A 16,697-nucleotide genomic window follows, 5' to 3' on the forward strand; every position below is an offset into this window, starting at 1 on the left:
TGGGCCTGAGATTACTTGCCAAATGACAGGTTGCCCAGGACGTAGTGACCTTCCTGCTGTAGCATCCCATGATTTGCAGTTTGTCGAAGAAAAACGGGAAAACGGGAAAACCTAAAGAGAAGTGAGGAAGCATGTCTTAGGAACCTGTATCTTTCCATCCTTCTTCGACTTCTCAACTAAATTCTTAAGTCCTGGAGTGCAGGTATCACTGAAATCTGGCCCATGCCTGAAATAGATGGCAGTAGATGGTGATTCTGACAAGTGTGAAGTGACCTGAATCTGGGGGAAGTTTCTGGGTGAACAGAGAGCGCGGAGGATGCGCGGGTCGTGCTGGAGGCGGGTCCCAGCCAAATGTGCACGGCCAGCCCCGCCCTCCCTCGCTCACCCCGTCCAGCTTCATCCGCAGAGGAGTCTCGACCAGGCTTGCCAGGGCGTCCCCAGCCCCTCCCGAGGCCGCGAGCGTCCCCGCTGCGGTGCCCGGCCTCCCCTCTCAGCCTGCAGGAACAACACCCAGTAACTGCGAGTGAAGCGGAGACCCCGAGCGGCTGAGGAGAGAGCAGGCGGCCGCTCAGCTGCGACGGAGTCCGGCCGGCGCCCTCCGGAGGGGGCGCAAGAGGAGGAGGAAGGACCCGCGCGAAGATGCCTCTGCCCTGGAGCCTTGCGCTCCCGCTGCTGCTCCCCTGGGTGGCAGGTGGTTTCGGGAACCCGGCCAGGTAAGTGACTGGCGATTGGCTTTCCCCCACCACCGGCCTGAGTTGCCGCTTTAGGGCCCCTTCTCTTTGCAGGCACCCCCGCGTGTATGGGCGTGAGTGTGCACGTGTGACTGTGCGCGCTAAGACGGGATTTAACCTGGATACCAGGCCTGGAACGTCCACGGCTTCTCCTTGCTCTCCTGTGGCGGGGATTTGCTCCTAGTTAGCTCCTTTTGCATCAGCTGTGCCCCACCTGGCTGCGTCCGGAGGGTTGCTGGAGGAGGCTCTGTGCGCAGACCCGTGGGTGCGTGCGGGCTTGGTGATCTGCAGACCTGTTGTAGAGGCAGGTGTGTGAGGGTCGGTATGCGTGCTGGTTGGGGAGGGGGTGTCTGTGTTTGTGCGGTTTCGTGATTTTCACTCTATTCACAGAACACCAAGTGCTTGACAGTCGCTAGTTTTGCTGGGGAAGGAGGGAAAGAAACCGAGGACGATAAAGCATTTACTGAGCCAGCCGGACTGCTCTCCTCACTGCTCTCTGATTAGTGTTGATGAACTGGAAAGAAAGGACGGGTTGTCAGATGACAACCATTCTCATTCTTGCTATGGCAATGCAGACTCTAAAGCTGTTGCCTACTGCCCGTAAGCTTAGCTGAGACCTGAAACATTTTTTCCAGAGACTGACAAAGCTGCTTAGTAAATGGCACGCTTACGTCGTGCTTACTGTCGGCCTAGCACTGTTCTAAGCGCTTTAGGACTATTAACCTACCCAAAGCCCATAATGGCTCTGCGCGTAAGGTACTATTATCATCATCTCCGTGTTGTAGAAGAGAAAAACGAGGCACAGAGGTGGCGTGATTTGCCTGAGGAAGCGTATCCTGTAAGCGATGGAGCCAGGGTGCAAGCCTACGTATTCTGGCCCAAAGTCTTTGTTCTTCACCAGGGCACTAGGGCAGTCTTTTGGAAAACACCCAACGGAAAAGGATTTCTGGTTCTCTGACTGTGATGTCTTGCTTTCTACTTAGGTGTCCACCAGAGTATGGTTTTTCTACCACAGCATTATTGACCTTTTGAGCTGGGCTGGATAATCATTTGTTGGGGCGATATGCTGCCCCATGATTGTAGGATGCTTAGCAGCACCTGTGGTCTCTACCCACTAGATACTAGTAGCAACCTTAACCCCACCCACCACCAATTGTGGCAATACAAAAAGGTTTGGGATCTTGCCCGTGGTCCCTGGAGGGCACAATTGCTCGCAGCTGAGACTGCTGAACTACAGAAATGTTTCAGTGATGACTCCGGGGGGAGAGTAGGATAAGAGCTTTGGTTTGGTACAGGCTTCTTGAAGGTTCGCCTATCTTTGTTTGACTTATAGGAAAAAAATCTTTCATTGGAGTTAGCCATGGTTTTAAGAGATTTTGAAGTTCAAACAGAACAAACCTCAAACCAGATTCTTAAAATGTATGATTGCAAGTTTCAATTTCCTTTTCATGATAAAAATGTAAGCAGATGCAATTTGCTCATAATCACATTTTCCTTGAATGCTAGAGGTTCTTGCATTGCTGCAAAGCCCACTTCAAAAAGACCAAATGCTGTTTGGAGATGAGATTAATAGTTCTTTAGTGGCTGGCAAACTGACCTCCAGGAGTTTCACTTTCAAAGTGCCACCAAATTAAATTAAAAGCCAAAAAGCCCCTGGATAAACCAAAGAATATTAAACTGGAGAATCCATGTCAGGATTCTGCAGTTCTGCAGGTTTCAAGATGTGAACCATGGCTTCTTTAGACGATTATCAAGTTTACGAGCTGGTGTGTTTATTATTTGCTCAACATGCTTGGAAATGTCAAGTGGTCAGCTCTTCAGGAATGTCCAGGACCCATGTTTAATCAGCTCTAGGCTCCACATTACGGATAAGACACCATTACAGAGAAGGAAAGGCACCCATTGCAGAAAAATGTGTCTACTGGTTATTTCCTAGGGTTTCATAATTTATAGGAAAAACTGGGTGCTGTATAGAGATTTCCAATATAAGCAACAGTTGTTTTTAATTGAAACACTACGATTTTATAACCTAGAAAATTATGTGCCTTTTAAATAGTACTTAGTGCGTAGTAGACAATGAACACTCATGAAATTAATAAATCATTAGCTGCATGCATGTACCTGCTCTTACGCTTCAGAATTTGGCTTGCCTTCCGGGCGCGGTGGCTCAAGCCTGTAATCCCAGCACTTTGGGAGGCCGAGGCGGGTGGATCACGAGGTCAAGAGATCGAGACCATCCTGGTCAACATAGTGAAACCCCGTCTCTACTAAAAATACAAAAAATTAGCTGGGCATGGTGGCACGTGCCTGTAATCCCAGCTACTCAGGAGGCTGAGGCAGGAGAATTGCCTGAACCCGGGAGGCGGAGGTTGCGGTGAGCCGAGCCGAGATCGCACCATTGCACTCCAGCCTGGGAAACAAGAGCCAAACTCCGTCTCAAAAAAAAAAAAAAAAAAAAAAAAGAATTTGGCTTGCCTTAGATTTTTTATGTCCTTTGGGTATTAGAACTATTTAGATACCCCAGATCTGCTCTGTCCAATAAAGCAAAGATGGTAACCAGGAACCCCAAGTAGCAATTGAGTACCTGAAACGTGACCAGTCATAGTTGAGATGTGCTGTAAAAAGTATAAAATACACATTGAATTTTCAAGATGTAGTAGGAAAAAAAGAATAGGAAATATCTCCCTAATCATTTGATATTGACTACATGTTGAAATTGTAATATGGATACACTGCATTAGATAAGATTGTTATTAAAATTAATTGCTTCGGTTTCACATTAAAATACGTGGCTACTAGAAAATTTTAAATGGCGTACATATGGCTATTTATTTCCAGTGGACAGTGCTGGCCTAGAGCATTTATTGATCTGAACTCCATCTCTAGTGTTCTAGGTCCTCACACTGATCTTTTTACCTTGGGCACATTAGATAAATATATTATTAACTATTCTATTCTGGAGATTAAGATTTGGAGCAACTCATTACTTATAACATATTTTTGTTTTATATTTTTTCTCTATTGAATTCAAGTAAAAATAATGTGAGAAAGGAGGGAATGACTAGGTTCCTGCTGAGAGACTTTCCTTACAGAGACCGCATGCTATGTGGAGAATTGATTCTCCTCAAAGCCCTGGTAGCAAGGTGCCACTGTAAAAATTGGCCACAAATTCCATGGCTTAAAACAACAGAAGTTTATTGCCTTGCAGTTCTGAAGGTCGGAAGTTCATAATGAATCTTACGGGGCTGAGATTAAGGCACCAGCAGGACTAGTTTCTTCTGGTGGCTCCAGGGTAGGATCCATTTCTTGTTTCTTCCAGCTTCTAGAGGCTGCCAACAATCCTTACCTTCTGGCTGCATCACTCCAATCTCTTTTTCCTTTGTCACCTTGCCTTCTCTCTGATTCTTCCTTGTTTTCCTCCTCCTAAGAAGAACCCTTGTGATTATATCAGGCTCACTCAGATAATCCAGGATAACCTTCTCATTGCAAGATCCTTCACTTGATCACATTTGGAAAGTCCCTTTTAGTGTATAAGATAGCATTCAGAGGTTCCAGGGATTAGGACGTGTACCTCTATGGGGTGGGGGCACGTTATTCAGACTTTCACAGGAAGCCTGAGCTGCAAGTATATTGTTTTTGTTTCTGTGGGCTAGATTTTTTCTTTAAACATGATTTTAGTGATTTTTGAATGGTTGGTATATCATTTATTTCTTTATTCTTTAAACTGTAATTTGTGAGAATATATCCAAAACTCAAGAGCTGTGTGTTTCTAGGAAATAATAATCATCTAGTTACAACTTAAAAGTCATTTCTGGGCAGTCTTATTTCAATAGTGAATTTCATTGGCTTAGAAGGTGTTACAGTCCTGTTTATATGTAATTTATGAGCATAAATCAAGGTTTTGTAAACATTACAGTGAAAATAGGTATATTACCTAGTCTTCATAAATCAGATTGGCATTCATCAAATACAATTGAGGCCCTAGTAAGTGTTAACCATTTTCAATGTTATTCAATCAATTCTCTCAACAACCCTAAGAAATGGGTATTATGTTCATTTGACAGACCAGGGAATGGAGAAACTTGGAGCAATTAGGTGATTTCCCATGAATTACATTTGATTTGGTCTTCTATCCTAAGACAAATGTTGTCCCACTATTCCAAATGTGTTCCCTCAAAAAAGTGAATACAGAAAAGCTGACATTTTTACAAAGTGCTTTCTTACAAATGATCACCAGTGATTCTGTTTAGCTTGACTCTAGTTCATCATATTCAAGGGACATGTGTAGAGTAGGTGCTCCATCCACCCAGTACCACCACTTTCCTTTCTAAATTTGCATTTTCTCAGAAGCAGATTCTGTGTATAGCTTATTTGAGAGGAGATCCCAGGAAGTTCTGGTAGGGAAGTAGGTAAGTGGGACAGAGAAGGGAAAGAATTGTTGTAAAAATAAGTCACAACTCTGAGTCAGTCCTGCTGGGGAATTCTAGGAGACAGCAGAACGTGAGCATGCTAGTTATCTCTTCTGAAGACAAGGGTGCCGGGGTGTTTATTATCCCAACAATCATTGGTTGAGGGCTTCTGGGGAAAGGGATTCTGCACTTTTGACCTAATGTACACACAGGAAGAGCTGCCTCCTGCCAAGACAAAAAATTCTCAGGAATCAGAAAAGAGGTTGGTCATGTACCACAATGCACCAACAACTGTTTACCACTGATCCAGTAAAACAGGGAACTACCACTAATGAACTGGTGCTCCTGGTGACAAATTTCAGGACAAAAACTCCTCTGAGGACAGTGGGGGCAGGACATGTAGGTGTCCTGAAGTGATGTGGACTGAATTATATACTCTCTCAAGATTCATATGTTGAAGCCCTAACCCTAATACCTCAGAATGTAATTATATTTGGAGATGGGGTCTTTAAAAGAGCTGTTAAATTAAAATGAGTTCATTATGATGGGTGCTTATCCAATGTGACTGCTGTCCTTATAAGAAGAAGAGACTAGGGCCTTTCTCCCACCCCAGCCATCTTGGTGGATGCTCTTGGCTGGGGGCCACCCCACACCTAAGACAGGAAGATGGTGGCTGCAAAGAAGATGAAAAAGTCACTGAAGTCAATCAACTGTAGGCTCCAACTCACTATGAAAAGTGAAAAGTCCATGCTGGAGTATGAGAAGACTCTGAAGATGATCAGACAAGGCAAAGTGAAACTGGTCATCCTTGCAAACAATTGTACAGCTTTGAGGAAATCTGAAACAGCATTATTAAAGCATGTTGGCCAAAACTGGTGTCCATCACTACAGTGGCAATCATATTGAATTGGGCATAGCATGCAGAAAATACCACAGATTCTGCACACTAGCTATCATTTATCCAGATGATTCTGATATCATTGGAAGCATGCGAGAACAGACTGGTGAAAGGTAAACCATACAAAATTTTTCTCCAATAAAACTTGCCAGAGCTTATTTTTTAAAAAATGGAGAAGACACACACACAGGAAAGACCTTGTATGGACACAAAAAGAAGACAGCCATCTACAAGCCGTGGAGAGAGGCTTCTGAGGAAACCAACCCTACCAACACCTTGATCTTGGTCTTCCAGCCTCCAGAACTGTGAGAGAATAAATGTGTGTTGTTTAAGCCACCTAGTCTGTGGTACTTTGTTATAGCAGCCTTAGCACACCAATACATAAGGTATGTTCAGAAAAGATAGAAGCCGCATGCAATCAAAGAACTGAAGTCCACCTGATCTTTATTTTCAGTTGAATGCATACTGAAAACTGGCCTCACAAGCTATTTGACATTGGAGGTTTTAAGCAGGGAATGTCAGAATAGGGATAATGGGCTTGTAGCAGCTAGTTACTGTGAAAACATTGTTTTTTGATCCTTCAGAATTTGCTGCAAGTGATAGAAAACTCAAATAACCTTGGCTTAAGCAAGATAGACATGTATTTCTCTTTCACAAAGGCATGAGTCGTTGGGCTGATATGGCTAGCCCTTCATGGACTCAGGGACCCAGATGCTGCCATTTAATGGCTTCATCAGAAGGCCCTCCCCTTGTGGCCTAAGATGGCTTCTTGAGCTTCAGCAAATAGGTCCAAATACCAGCTGTGTTGGGCTGTTCTTGCATTACTATAAAGAAATACCTGATCCTGGGTAATTTATAAAGAAAAGAGGTTTTATTGGCTCATGGTTCTGCAGGCTTTACGGAAGCATAGTGGCTTCTGCCTCTAGTGAGGCCTCAGGAAGCTTCCAATCATGGCAGAAGGTGAAGGGAAAGCAGGTGTCTCACATGGAAAAAGCGGGAACAAGGGCAAGGGAAGGTGCCACACACTCATACACTTTTAAACAACCAGATCTCATGAGAGCTCACTCACTACCAAGGGGATGGCGCTAAATCATTCATGTGAAATCCACCCTCATAATCCAATCACCTCCTGCCGGGCTCAACCTCCAACTTTGGGGAGTACATATAAACATGAGATTTGAGAGACAAACATGCAATCTATATCACCAGCCTATAAGAGGAAATAAGTGAAGAACATCCCTCCTCCCTTCACAGACACATCCTAGAAGTGTTGCACGTGGCACTTCTGTTTATATCCCATTAGCCAGAACTTAGTTCCCCAGCCGCATATTATTGAAGTGAAGGCTGGAAAATGTACTTTGTATTCCAAGTGGCTATGTAATAGGGGTCTTATTACTAAGAAAGAAGGGGAAAACAGATTGAGGATCCACTGGCAATGTTGACCATGTGTAAATTATAGATCACATCTCCAATTATATAGATGAGTAAATTGAACTTCAAAAGAATAGATTGTTAAGCGATTTGTTCAGAATCTCACATTAAACAAGTGACAGATTTAAAAGTCATGGTGTTTCCCAAGGATAGTTAAGTCACTTTTCAGTAAATATTTTATCCACAGAGATCAGTAGTACTTCTAGTTTCATCAGTTAACTTGCTGGGTCCCAGTGGGTCAGTTTAAATAACTGACCTGTTTTCAATGTGAAGGTCTTGTTTATTTTTTAAAAATTATTAAAAATGTTAAAATTGCCGGGCGCGGTGGCTCAAGCCTGTAATCCCAGCACTTTGGGAGGCCGAGGCGGGTGGATCACGAGGTCAAGAGATCGAGACCATCCTGGTCAACATGGTGAAACCCCGTCTCTACTAAAAATACAAAAAGTTAGCTGGGCATGGTGGCGCGTGCCTGTAATCCCAGCTACTCAGGAGGCTGAGACAGGAGAATTGCCTGAACCCAGGAGGCGGAGGTTGCGGTGAGCCGAGATTGTGCCATTGCACTCCAGCCTGGGTAACAAGAGCGAAACTCCGTCTCAAAAAAAAAAAAAAAGTTAAAATTAATTCTATTTAATGCAACATTAACTGAACAGTTGATGTGCCCAAACATTTTTCTAAATGCCAGAAATTCGTATCTACTGCCTCTGTCACTAGATGACTTCATAGGGTAATCAAAATGTCTTTCTTTTCCTTTTTGGTCAAGGAAGCCAGGGAGGAAGGATATACATCCAGGTTCTAGCCCAGTGCCTGGCACATAGTACGTATTGAATTAAAAGTTAGGTAAATTAATAAATGACCAAGGAAGGGGGATGGAGAGGCAAATAATGTTATTTATATATAAATAAAAGTATGTATATACATATATATACAGTATAGCATCTCAAATAATGAATATATATTATATGTTTATATGCATATGTATAAACATATAAAACAATAAGTTTATATAGGATGTATAGATGTGTGTGTGTGTGTATATATATATATATATATATATACACACACACACACATAAAACATTCCACAGAATACAGATAAGAGAAACTGAGTACTCATGAGAGAATCAGGGAAAACTCAATATAGTAGATGACATTTATACTGTTCATATGGAGCAAATGTGAGCCCACCTGATATAAAATGGGAGTAGAAAACAAATATTCCAATGTTTAATTCCCAATAGGTATTGCAATATAGATACATACCTGCAAAAAGAATGCATAAGGAAGGCATCAGCCCAAGATACAGAGTGGACTGGCCAGAATCTTAGGTCATAAACCCAGTGGCTGCCAAGAGGCAAAGAAGATAGGCTGGTACCGGGCTGCGAGGAGCCCAGTACTTTGAGCCAAGGAGTTTGGACGTGGTTCTGAGAGCAATAGCGAGCAAACAGGCCATTGCAGGCTCTGTCTTCTTTAAAGTTAACACAATCGTGACTAATTCATGCACAGAATTATGACACAATTGCACATAATTATTCAGGTAATGAGCTATCATTTAGCTTAATTGGCAGCATTTTTCTTTTCTGATGTAGATAATAATAGTATGCTTATTATCCATGATATCTCAGATTTAACGAATACAGCTACAAAATTAAAACTCAAAATACCAAAGTAACAAACAACAACAAAGATCATCATCTTGCTCTTCCGTACACTCTGCTTGGTTTCTGGACACCACATTTCTTAGTTATCTATTGCTATGCAACAACACAATTTAGTGGCTTAAAGTAACCTTTATTATTTCACATTTTCTATGAATCAGGAATTCAGGAGCAGCTTAGCTAGATGGGGCTTGGGCTTTTTTAAATACATTTTTTAGAGCAGTTTTAGGTTCACAGTAAAAGGGTGTGGAGTTTTTCCATTCCTATTTTAGGTTTGGGGTACCTGTGCGGGTTTGTTATATAGATAAATTCATGTCATCGTGGTTTGTTTTACAGATTTTGTGACCCAGGTACTAACCCTAGTAACCAATAGGTATTTTTTCTGATCCTCTCCCTCCTACCCTCAACTCTCAGATAGACCGTGGTGTCTGTTGTTTCCCTCTCTGTGCCCATTGGTTCTCATTGTTTAGCTCCCATTTATAAGTGAGAACATGTGGTATTTGTTTTTCTGTTCCTGCCTTAGTTTGGTAAGGATAATGGCCTTCAGCTCCATCCATGTTCTTGCAAAGGACATGATCTCTTTCTTTTATATGGCTGCATAGTATTCCATGGTGTATAGGTACCATATTTGCTTTATCCAGTCTATCGTTGATGGGCATTTATATTGATTCAATGTCTTTACTATTGTGAATAGTGCTGCAATGAATATATGTGTGCATGTGTCTTTATGGTACAATGATTTTTATTCTTTTGGCATATACCCAGAAATGGGATTGCTGGGTCAAATGATAATTCTGTTTTTAGTTCTTTGAGAAATCACCACACTTCTTGGGCTTAGAGTTTTTTACAAGGTTGCAGTCGAGTTGTTGATCAATGCTATAGCCACTGACATTTTGACTCTGGCTGGAGGATCTGCTTCCAAGATGGCATACACACATGGCTGTTGGCAGGAGGCCTGAGTTTCTGTCTATGTGGACTTCTACATAGGGCTGCTTGAATGTTCTCACAAAATGTTAGCTGACTTCCTCCATAGTGACTAATCCAAGAGAGAGAACAAGGAGGAAGCGACAATGTCTTCTGTATCCTAATTTTGGAAGTTACCCCCATTACTCCCACAGTATTCTTTGTTAGATGTCAGTCACTAAGTACAACCCCCACATAAAAGGAGGGGAATTAAACTTCACCTTTTGGAAAGGATGTGCATCAAATAATTTATGGACATATTTTAAAACCATCACGGTACAACACATTCTGATTTGCTTTCTCCCACACTGGTTACTCTTCCCTTCTTTGACAGGATTTAAAGTGCTGGATTTCCACAGATATTAATCTGACCCTATTTTCTTTCTTATTTACACTGTCCAGGTGATCTTCCCAGTTCCAGCATTTTCAGTACCATCTATACATATATTCACATCTTCAAAATGGGAATCTCAAGCCCCAGCCTCTTTCTGCTGCATTCTTGACCTATTCATTGAGATGTCTCACTGAGCCTAAGACTTCCAAAACTGAACTCTTGATCATCATTCAGAACTTGCTTCTCTCCACTTCATCCTTTCTCCCCACCCCAGAACAAACAGCATCCAAACTGGCTCAAGCCAAAAACTAGGGTATCATTCCTGACAAGTGGGTCTCTTCATCCCAACTTGTATTACATCTGCTACTCAGTCCTGTTACAAACCATGTCTCAAGTCCATCTCCTTCTATCCCCATTCCCTGCCCCCACCTGCCATCATCCATCTACACCACCATTATCTCTCACCTGAACCACAATAACTTCCCTTCGCTTTTTCTTTTGCTGCCTCTAGTATATGCTCCAAAGTGTTCCTCTTAAAATTTAAATCAGACCATGTCAGCCTTCTTCTTAAAACTTTTCAGTGACTTTCCACCAGATTAAGAATAAAATTCATTCTACTTAAAATGGCATAAATGGCTCTGCTTGATCTACACTTTGACTACTTCTCTAACGCCATCTTCCATTTATATAATTCTCCCTCATGCTTACTATGAATGAATGAATGAATGAATGAGATGGAGAATAAATGTAGCTGTCTTGATAACACTTGCTTTATTGACTGCCTTCCCTTCTTCATCTCACTTCCCCACTCCTTTATCAATGCTCCCTTCCCCTCCTAAGTAAACCACTTCCATGGAAATTCTTGTCTCGTGATCTGCTTCTGGGGGAGCCTAAACCAAGACACTCCCCATCCCCAATTTCCACATAACTCCTGAGCTTGGAAGATAAATGAGGAAAATAGAGGAAGCAATGGAAAGTTCCAACTTTTGCCTGAGATTTACTACTATCCCTACCAGTCATGGCATTAGAAATTTGAAGATATATCAACACACACTAGTATAGGAAAGCTTTATAATCCGGGCAAGTTTTTTACTGGGTACATAAGCCCCTATACATCCAGGAAAGTGAGATGTCTTGGGGTATCCCTAGGCCCATTGCACTTGTACTCTGTCTCTTGAAGATAGATGGGAGCCCAGAATTAATTTTAACTGGCTAGGTACAATGAACTTGCCATAGTGGGAGATATGATAAAAACAAAACAAAAATCAAAACCACCAACAAAAATCTTCATGGCTAGACCTTTTTATCCCTATTTAGAAAACTTTCAGTTCATTTCTACAGCAATATTTAAATGTATTTAAACATTAGCAAAAGAAGTTTTTCTCAATTTGTCTTGGAGAATATCATGAAGTTTCCTGGAACCTGACCATAAACAAATGTACTAAGAATTCTGGCACAGGATGTTTTTGCAGAAAATAAGGAATCCTATGAAGAAATACTACACTACTTACACAATCCCTGGAATGTTTTTAAATTAACTTCAGCTGTGGAGATGGCAATTTTCTGATTAATTTGATCAATATAGACATCAAGCTGTATAATGCCTTAAAGAAACTGGGCAATTGAGCATTTAGCTCAATTTAGCATTTAGCTTAATTTAGCATTTAGACTCCTACAGCTCAGGGTCTCCACTCCACAGAGACTTGTTCACCTACATTAGCATTTCCCTGTCTCAAGACTCAGTTCCCTGGGCCTCATATGTGCCAAATATTGTTTAGGAAGGAACGAGAGAGAGAGAGAGAGAGAGAGAGAGAGAGGGGCAGGCTGGCCAGTCCATCTAGATCTTCCAAGGTGGCAGAGGATGTTGATAGGATTAGTTCAGTCCAAAATTAGATATTCTGTTTTTAGGTTGATACATTTTTATCAATTGCTCTGGTTTTGTTAGGTTCCATGGGGCTGGGTCAACCTAGCCAAATGCATAAAAGCTCACTTACATCCAGCTCTCTATTAAATTCCAGTGATTGATGCTATGTCTTAATATCTTTGATATTCCAGAATGCACTGGCCCAACTTAACACATTAAAAAAATGTAAGCCTCACAAATATGAAACTAAGCACAATATATATACAAAGCTATATTGTTAGCTTTGTAAGATTTTTTTATATAAATGGCTTCACATGCAAGGAAAAACACTGTATACTAGACTTTAGGAAAAGAAATGGCTCTTGAAATACTATGATGTTGATCAGGATAGGCTACTGCATCAAACTACCTCAAAATCTCAGTAACTGAACATGGTAATAGTTTATTTCTTTACCTGCCTTGTAAGATGTGTTTGAGGGACTCTGCTGCATGCCTTCATATGTGGACAGCTTCCATCCATCTTGCACCATAGTCTTTCTTCAAGTATGAATACTCCTCTTTATGCAAGGACTGATGGGAAGTAAGTCCACTAAAGATTTCACAAGAGGCTTAATGAGCCAGGCTTTGAGGTTGCCTGCATCCTGTCCATCTACATTTCATTAGCCAAAACTAGTCACGTGGTCCTACCTAACTGGCAGGCAGCTGGGAACTCTTGTGTAGTTTTGTGTCCAGGAGACATAGAAATGGATTTGGTGAGCACTTAATCTCCTCTTTCACAATTATTAAATTGCAACATATAAAATCATAGATATTTGGTCACTTTTAACATATAAAAATGGTGAGTTGATATGGTTTAGCCTAATAGTTTATGTCTATTTACCTAGAATGCTTACAACCAGGTATTAAAGTAAAAGAATTTGGGCCGGGCGCGGTGGCTCAAGCCTGTAATCCCAGCACTTTGGGAGGCCGAGGTGGGTGGATCACGAGGTCAAGAGATCGAGACCATCCTGGTCAACATGGTGAAACCCCGTCTCTACTAAAAAATACAAAAAATTAGCTGGGCATGGTGGCACGTGCCTGTAATCCCAGCCACTCAGGAGGCTGAGGCAGGAGAATTGCCTGAACCCAGGAGGCGGAGGTTGCGGTGAGCCGAGATCGTGCCATTGCACTCCAGCCTGGGTAACAAGAGCGAAACTCCGTCTCAAAAAAAAAAAAAAAAAAAAAAAAAAAAGTAAAAGAATTTTTGAAGTTAGTGATGGGAAAGCTAGTGAGTGGGCATGGAATTAGAGCAGAGGGCAGGCGGAAGAAAAGGACACTGGGAAAGTAATCTGAATCATTTGCTAACATTAACTTGGAACATCATTCAAGAACTCTGTAGAAACTAAAAGTTAAAGTGCTTTTCTTGGCAGTTTTTGACAATTTTCACAAGATAATGTGCTCTTTTATTATTGTCAATATCATGCTTGCCTGTATTGGATTCCTTTCTTCCCCTAGATCATATTGTTTCAACTTATAAATAAACATTTTAATAATTAATTTTCCTTTTATCCATAATTTTAAATAGTTGCATATGTGCACTTTCAAAAAGAGTTTGGCAAGCATAGAATACAGAACTGGATTCTTCTGGGAATAAATCAGTTTCCTGTGACATCTACAAATCAGCAAGTTAATTATTAGCAATTCTGTCTACTAATAGTTGTTCTTATTTAAGCTACTTTCCATTTTTATGAACAGATGTAGAATTTGATGATTAAACTAGTAAAAGCCCAGTTGTGGCTGGTCCTTTGAAGCTCTCTGTGAAAACTTAGTGAATACATGGGCATCACACCCATCATTAATTAAAAGGGAAGTTGCTCATTTATGGTCTCACATGCTTCTCTGATGATTTTTCCTACAGTGTTGTTTCAAGCTGCCTGGTCTCCTTTAGGAAATACACACAGAACATGTTGCTACATATACAGAGCAGCTAGAGGCTGACCTGGTATTTTCTGATTTGTGTCATCATCTGAATATCAGATTCCATTTTATAGTTCTGAATAATGAATTGAGTTGATTCTTAAACGACAATTACTTCCATTTTTTAATAAATGAGAGTGATGTATATTTGATGGCAAATTTCCCATAAATTCCAACAGAATTATAGTACTAAGATGCTTTTATGACAGGGAAAGGAATTCCTTACAGCAGATAAGAAATCTTAATTTATTAACAAAGTTAATAAATTTCTGATGGCCAAAGTGTTAGTCATTAACATTTGGGGGAGTTTTATAAGTGACACTTTAAACAACATCAAAAACAATGATTTGGGAGAAATCAATACGCCTCTGATTTCTCAGTTTCACCTTTTCATCTGAAAAAAGGCATGGGAAAGCAATAAAGATCAAGAAAATGAGGATTTCTCTGGAGAGTTGTGATAATGTGCAAACAGTATATGAATTTTATCTTCTGGTAACTTTCTCCTGTTAGTTAACCCCAGGGCAGTATTCTTTGCAATCCCAAGTAATTGACTTTGACTGATTAGGCTTTTTACAAATAACAGATTTCAACAAATTTCAATTTGGTTTCGCGTGATTTCACGTCTAACTGTTTCAGAAATCTTGTTGGAGCTTAGTGAGCTCACCCTACTTCTAAGGAGACTGTTTTGTGTATTATAAAATTCTTTATATTTCCAGCTACTTGAAATCCTCCTGTCACTCTCTGGAGCCTGCAGGACGGACACAGGCCTTTTTCTTTTTGCCCCCTGCTATTTCCCTGCCCCCTTCTCCATCCCACCATTCCCCTGCTGCCCCTCCAACTCCTCTGCTCCTAACACATACCACAATCTACACTCAGATTTCCAGGCCACCAACTCCCCATGTTCTTAATGACGTTGTCCTTGGCACAGGCTTTTTTCCCCCTGGAACACCTTCTTCACCATACAGCTTCCTCCCACTTCTCCTGGATAAGTTCCATTCATATTGGGCCCCATTTCCTCCAGAAAACCCCTTGCCCACCCATTCCAATGTACAAACTTCTGTACCTCCCCCTAGCTCCCAAGAACGTGCCCCTTTGATAGGGTCATATGTTGGAGTATAATGGAGCTTTTCTCATAAACCTCCTATAGTCTCAGTGCCTAGTACAGTGCCTGATGTGTGTAGTTACTTAATAAAATTTGGGTAGACAAATGGATGAATGAGTAAGTGAATAGTTTGGTGAAGTGTGTTTCCCTCTGGCTTCTAATATCAATGAAATACTCAGTTTTTCTTGGCCTTAGTTTCTTCATGCAGAAACTGATAGGTTGGAACCAGATTATATCTAGGGTCACTTTCTTAAGATGAAATTCTATGATAATCTACCCTTAGAGTGAAAATTTATTTCTACAAACATTAAAAAGGCAAGTCACATGTAACCTGTGGCAGCTATAAGGATGCACCTCACAGACCTCCAACTGCAGGGAGCATAATTGACCCAGGGTCCCAGCTACTGTGCTCTTGGAAATCCAGCAGCACTTTTAAGTGAGGCTACAACTGCCACAGGCTGCTCCCACCAATGAGTGAGCATGGCAGGGGTACTAAGGCAGATCCTTCTGTGGGAAACATGGCTCTCCTCTGAAGGTCAACACATCTGATAATATTAATCCTACTACTACTAATAAAAGCTATCAATTAGGGAGCATTTACTGTGTTAGTCACCATTCAAAGCCCTTTACATATATTTAATGATTTCATTATCATGAATACCCTTAAGGTAAATACAGTTGTTTTCTCTGTTTTAGAAAAGAGATAGCTAAGACAGAGAAAGACAAAGTAACTTGCTGAAGGTCAAAAAGTTAATATATAATAGAGCCAGAATTCAAACCCAGGAAGGTGACCATAGTCCTGACCACCATGTTATGCAGCCTCTCAACATTCAGAGCTGATCCCACTCTCTTACTAGAAAAACTCTCCTCATTTGGCTTTTCTGACAATGTACTAACTTGATGTTCCTCTGAGCATTGCCTGGACTTCTTTCTGGACCTTCCTGCTCTTTGGTCCATCTCTTACATGCTGGCATCTTTGGGACTGTGCCCTAAGCCTCCTCTTCTTACACCACATCCACTTCTGTAGAATTAGTAACCATCCACCTGCAGATGATTCACAAATCTAGTTCTGCTTCCTGGACTCCTCACCCAAATATCCAACTTCCTGCTCAATGCCTCTTCTATGTTGTCTGTCTAAAGACTACTCAAAATCGGCATGTGCCAAAAAGAATTCTTCATCTATCCTATTCCCTAACATGTTCCTCCATCCATATTCCTCATTCCAGAAAGACAGTGCTGCCATCTACCTGATGGTGCATCCCTCTCACATTCTATGGCCAATCAACTAGGATATAAGCTCCATGAGGACAGAAATCTTATTTCTCTTTTGGTTGCTGATGAACTTCTGGAAACTA

At 41.3% G+C, this 16,697-nt stretch overlaps 1 protein-coding gene and 1 pseudogene across 5 annotated transcripts in view; both read left to right on the top strand.

Moving 5' to 3' along the window:
- The first annotated feature begins 379 nt into the window (after positions 1–379).
- Positions 380–16,697, top strand: part of EGFL6 (EGF like domain multiple 6) — a 66,986-nt gene continuing 50,668 nt past the window's right edge. For 3 of the 5 annotated variants that reach the window (XM_074391687.1, XM_010336433.3, XM_039475618.2), the window contains exon 1: positions 391–713. In XM_074391687.1, coding sequence (XP_074247788.1) covers positions 640–713 — 74 coding nt within the window. In that variant the 5' untranslated portion in view covers positions 391–639. Of the gene's footprint in view, positions 714–16,697 lie in introns of all 5 variants that reach the window. The other 2 variants (XM_003920315.3, XM_010336427.2) reach the window with 1 other exon arrangement.
- On the top strand, positions 5,552–7,179 carry LOC141582771 (large ribosomal subunit protein eL30 pseudogene; annotated as a pseudogene).

The sequence above is a fragment of the Saimiri boliviensis genome, chromosome X (assembly GCF_048565385.1).
Source record: "Saimiri boliviensis isolate mSaiBol1 chromosome X, mSaiBol1.pri, whole genome shotgun sequence".
NCBI lineage: Eukaryota > Metazoa > Chordata > Mammalia > Primates > Cebidae > Saimiri > Saimiri boliviensis.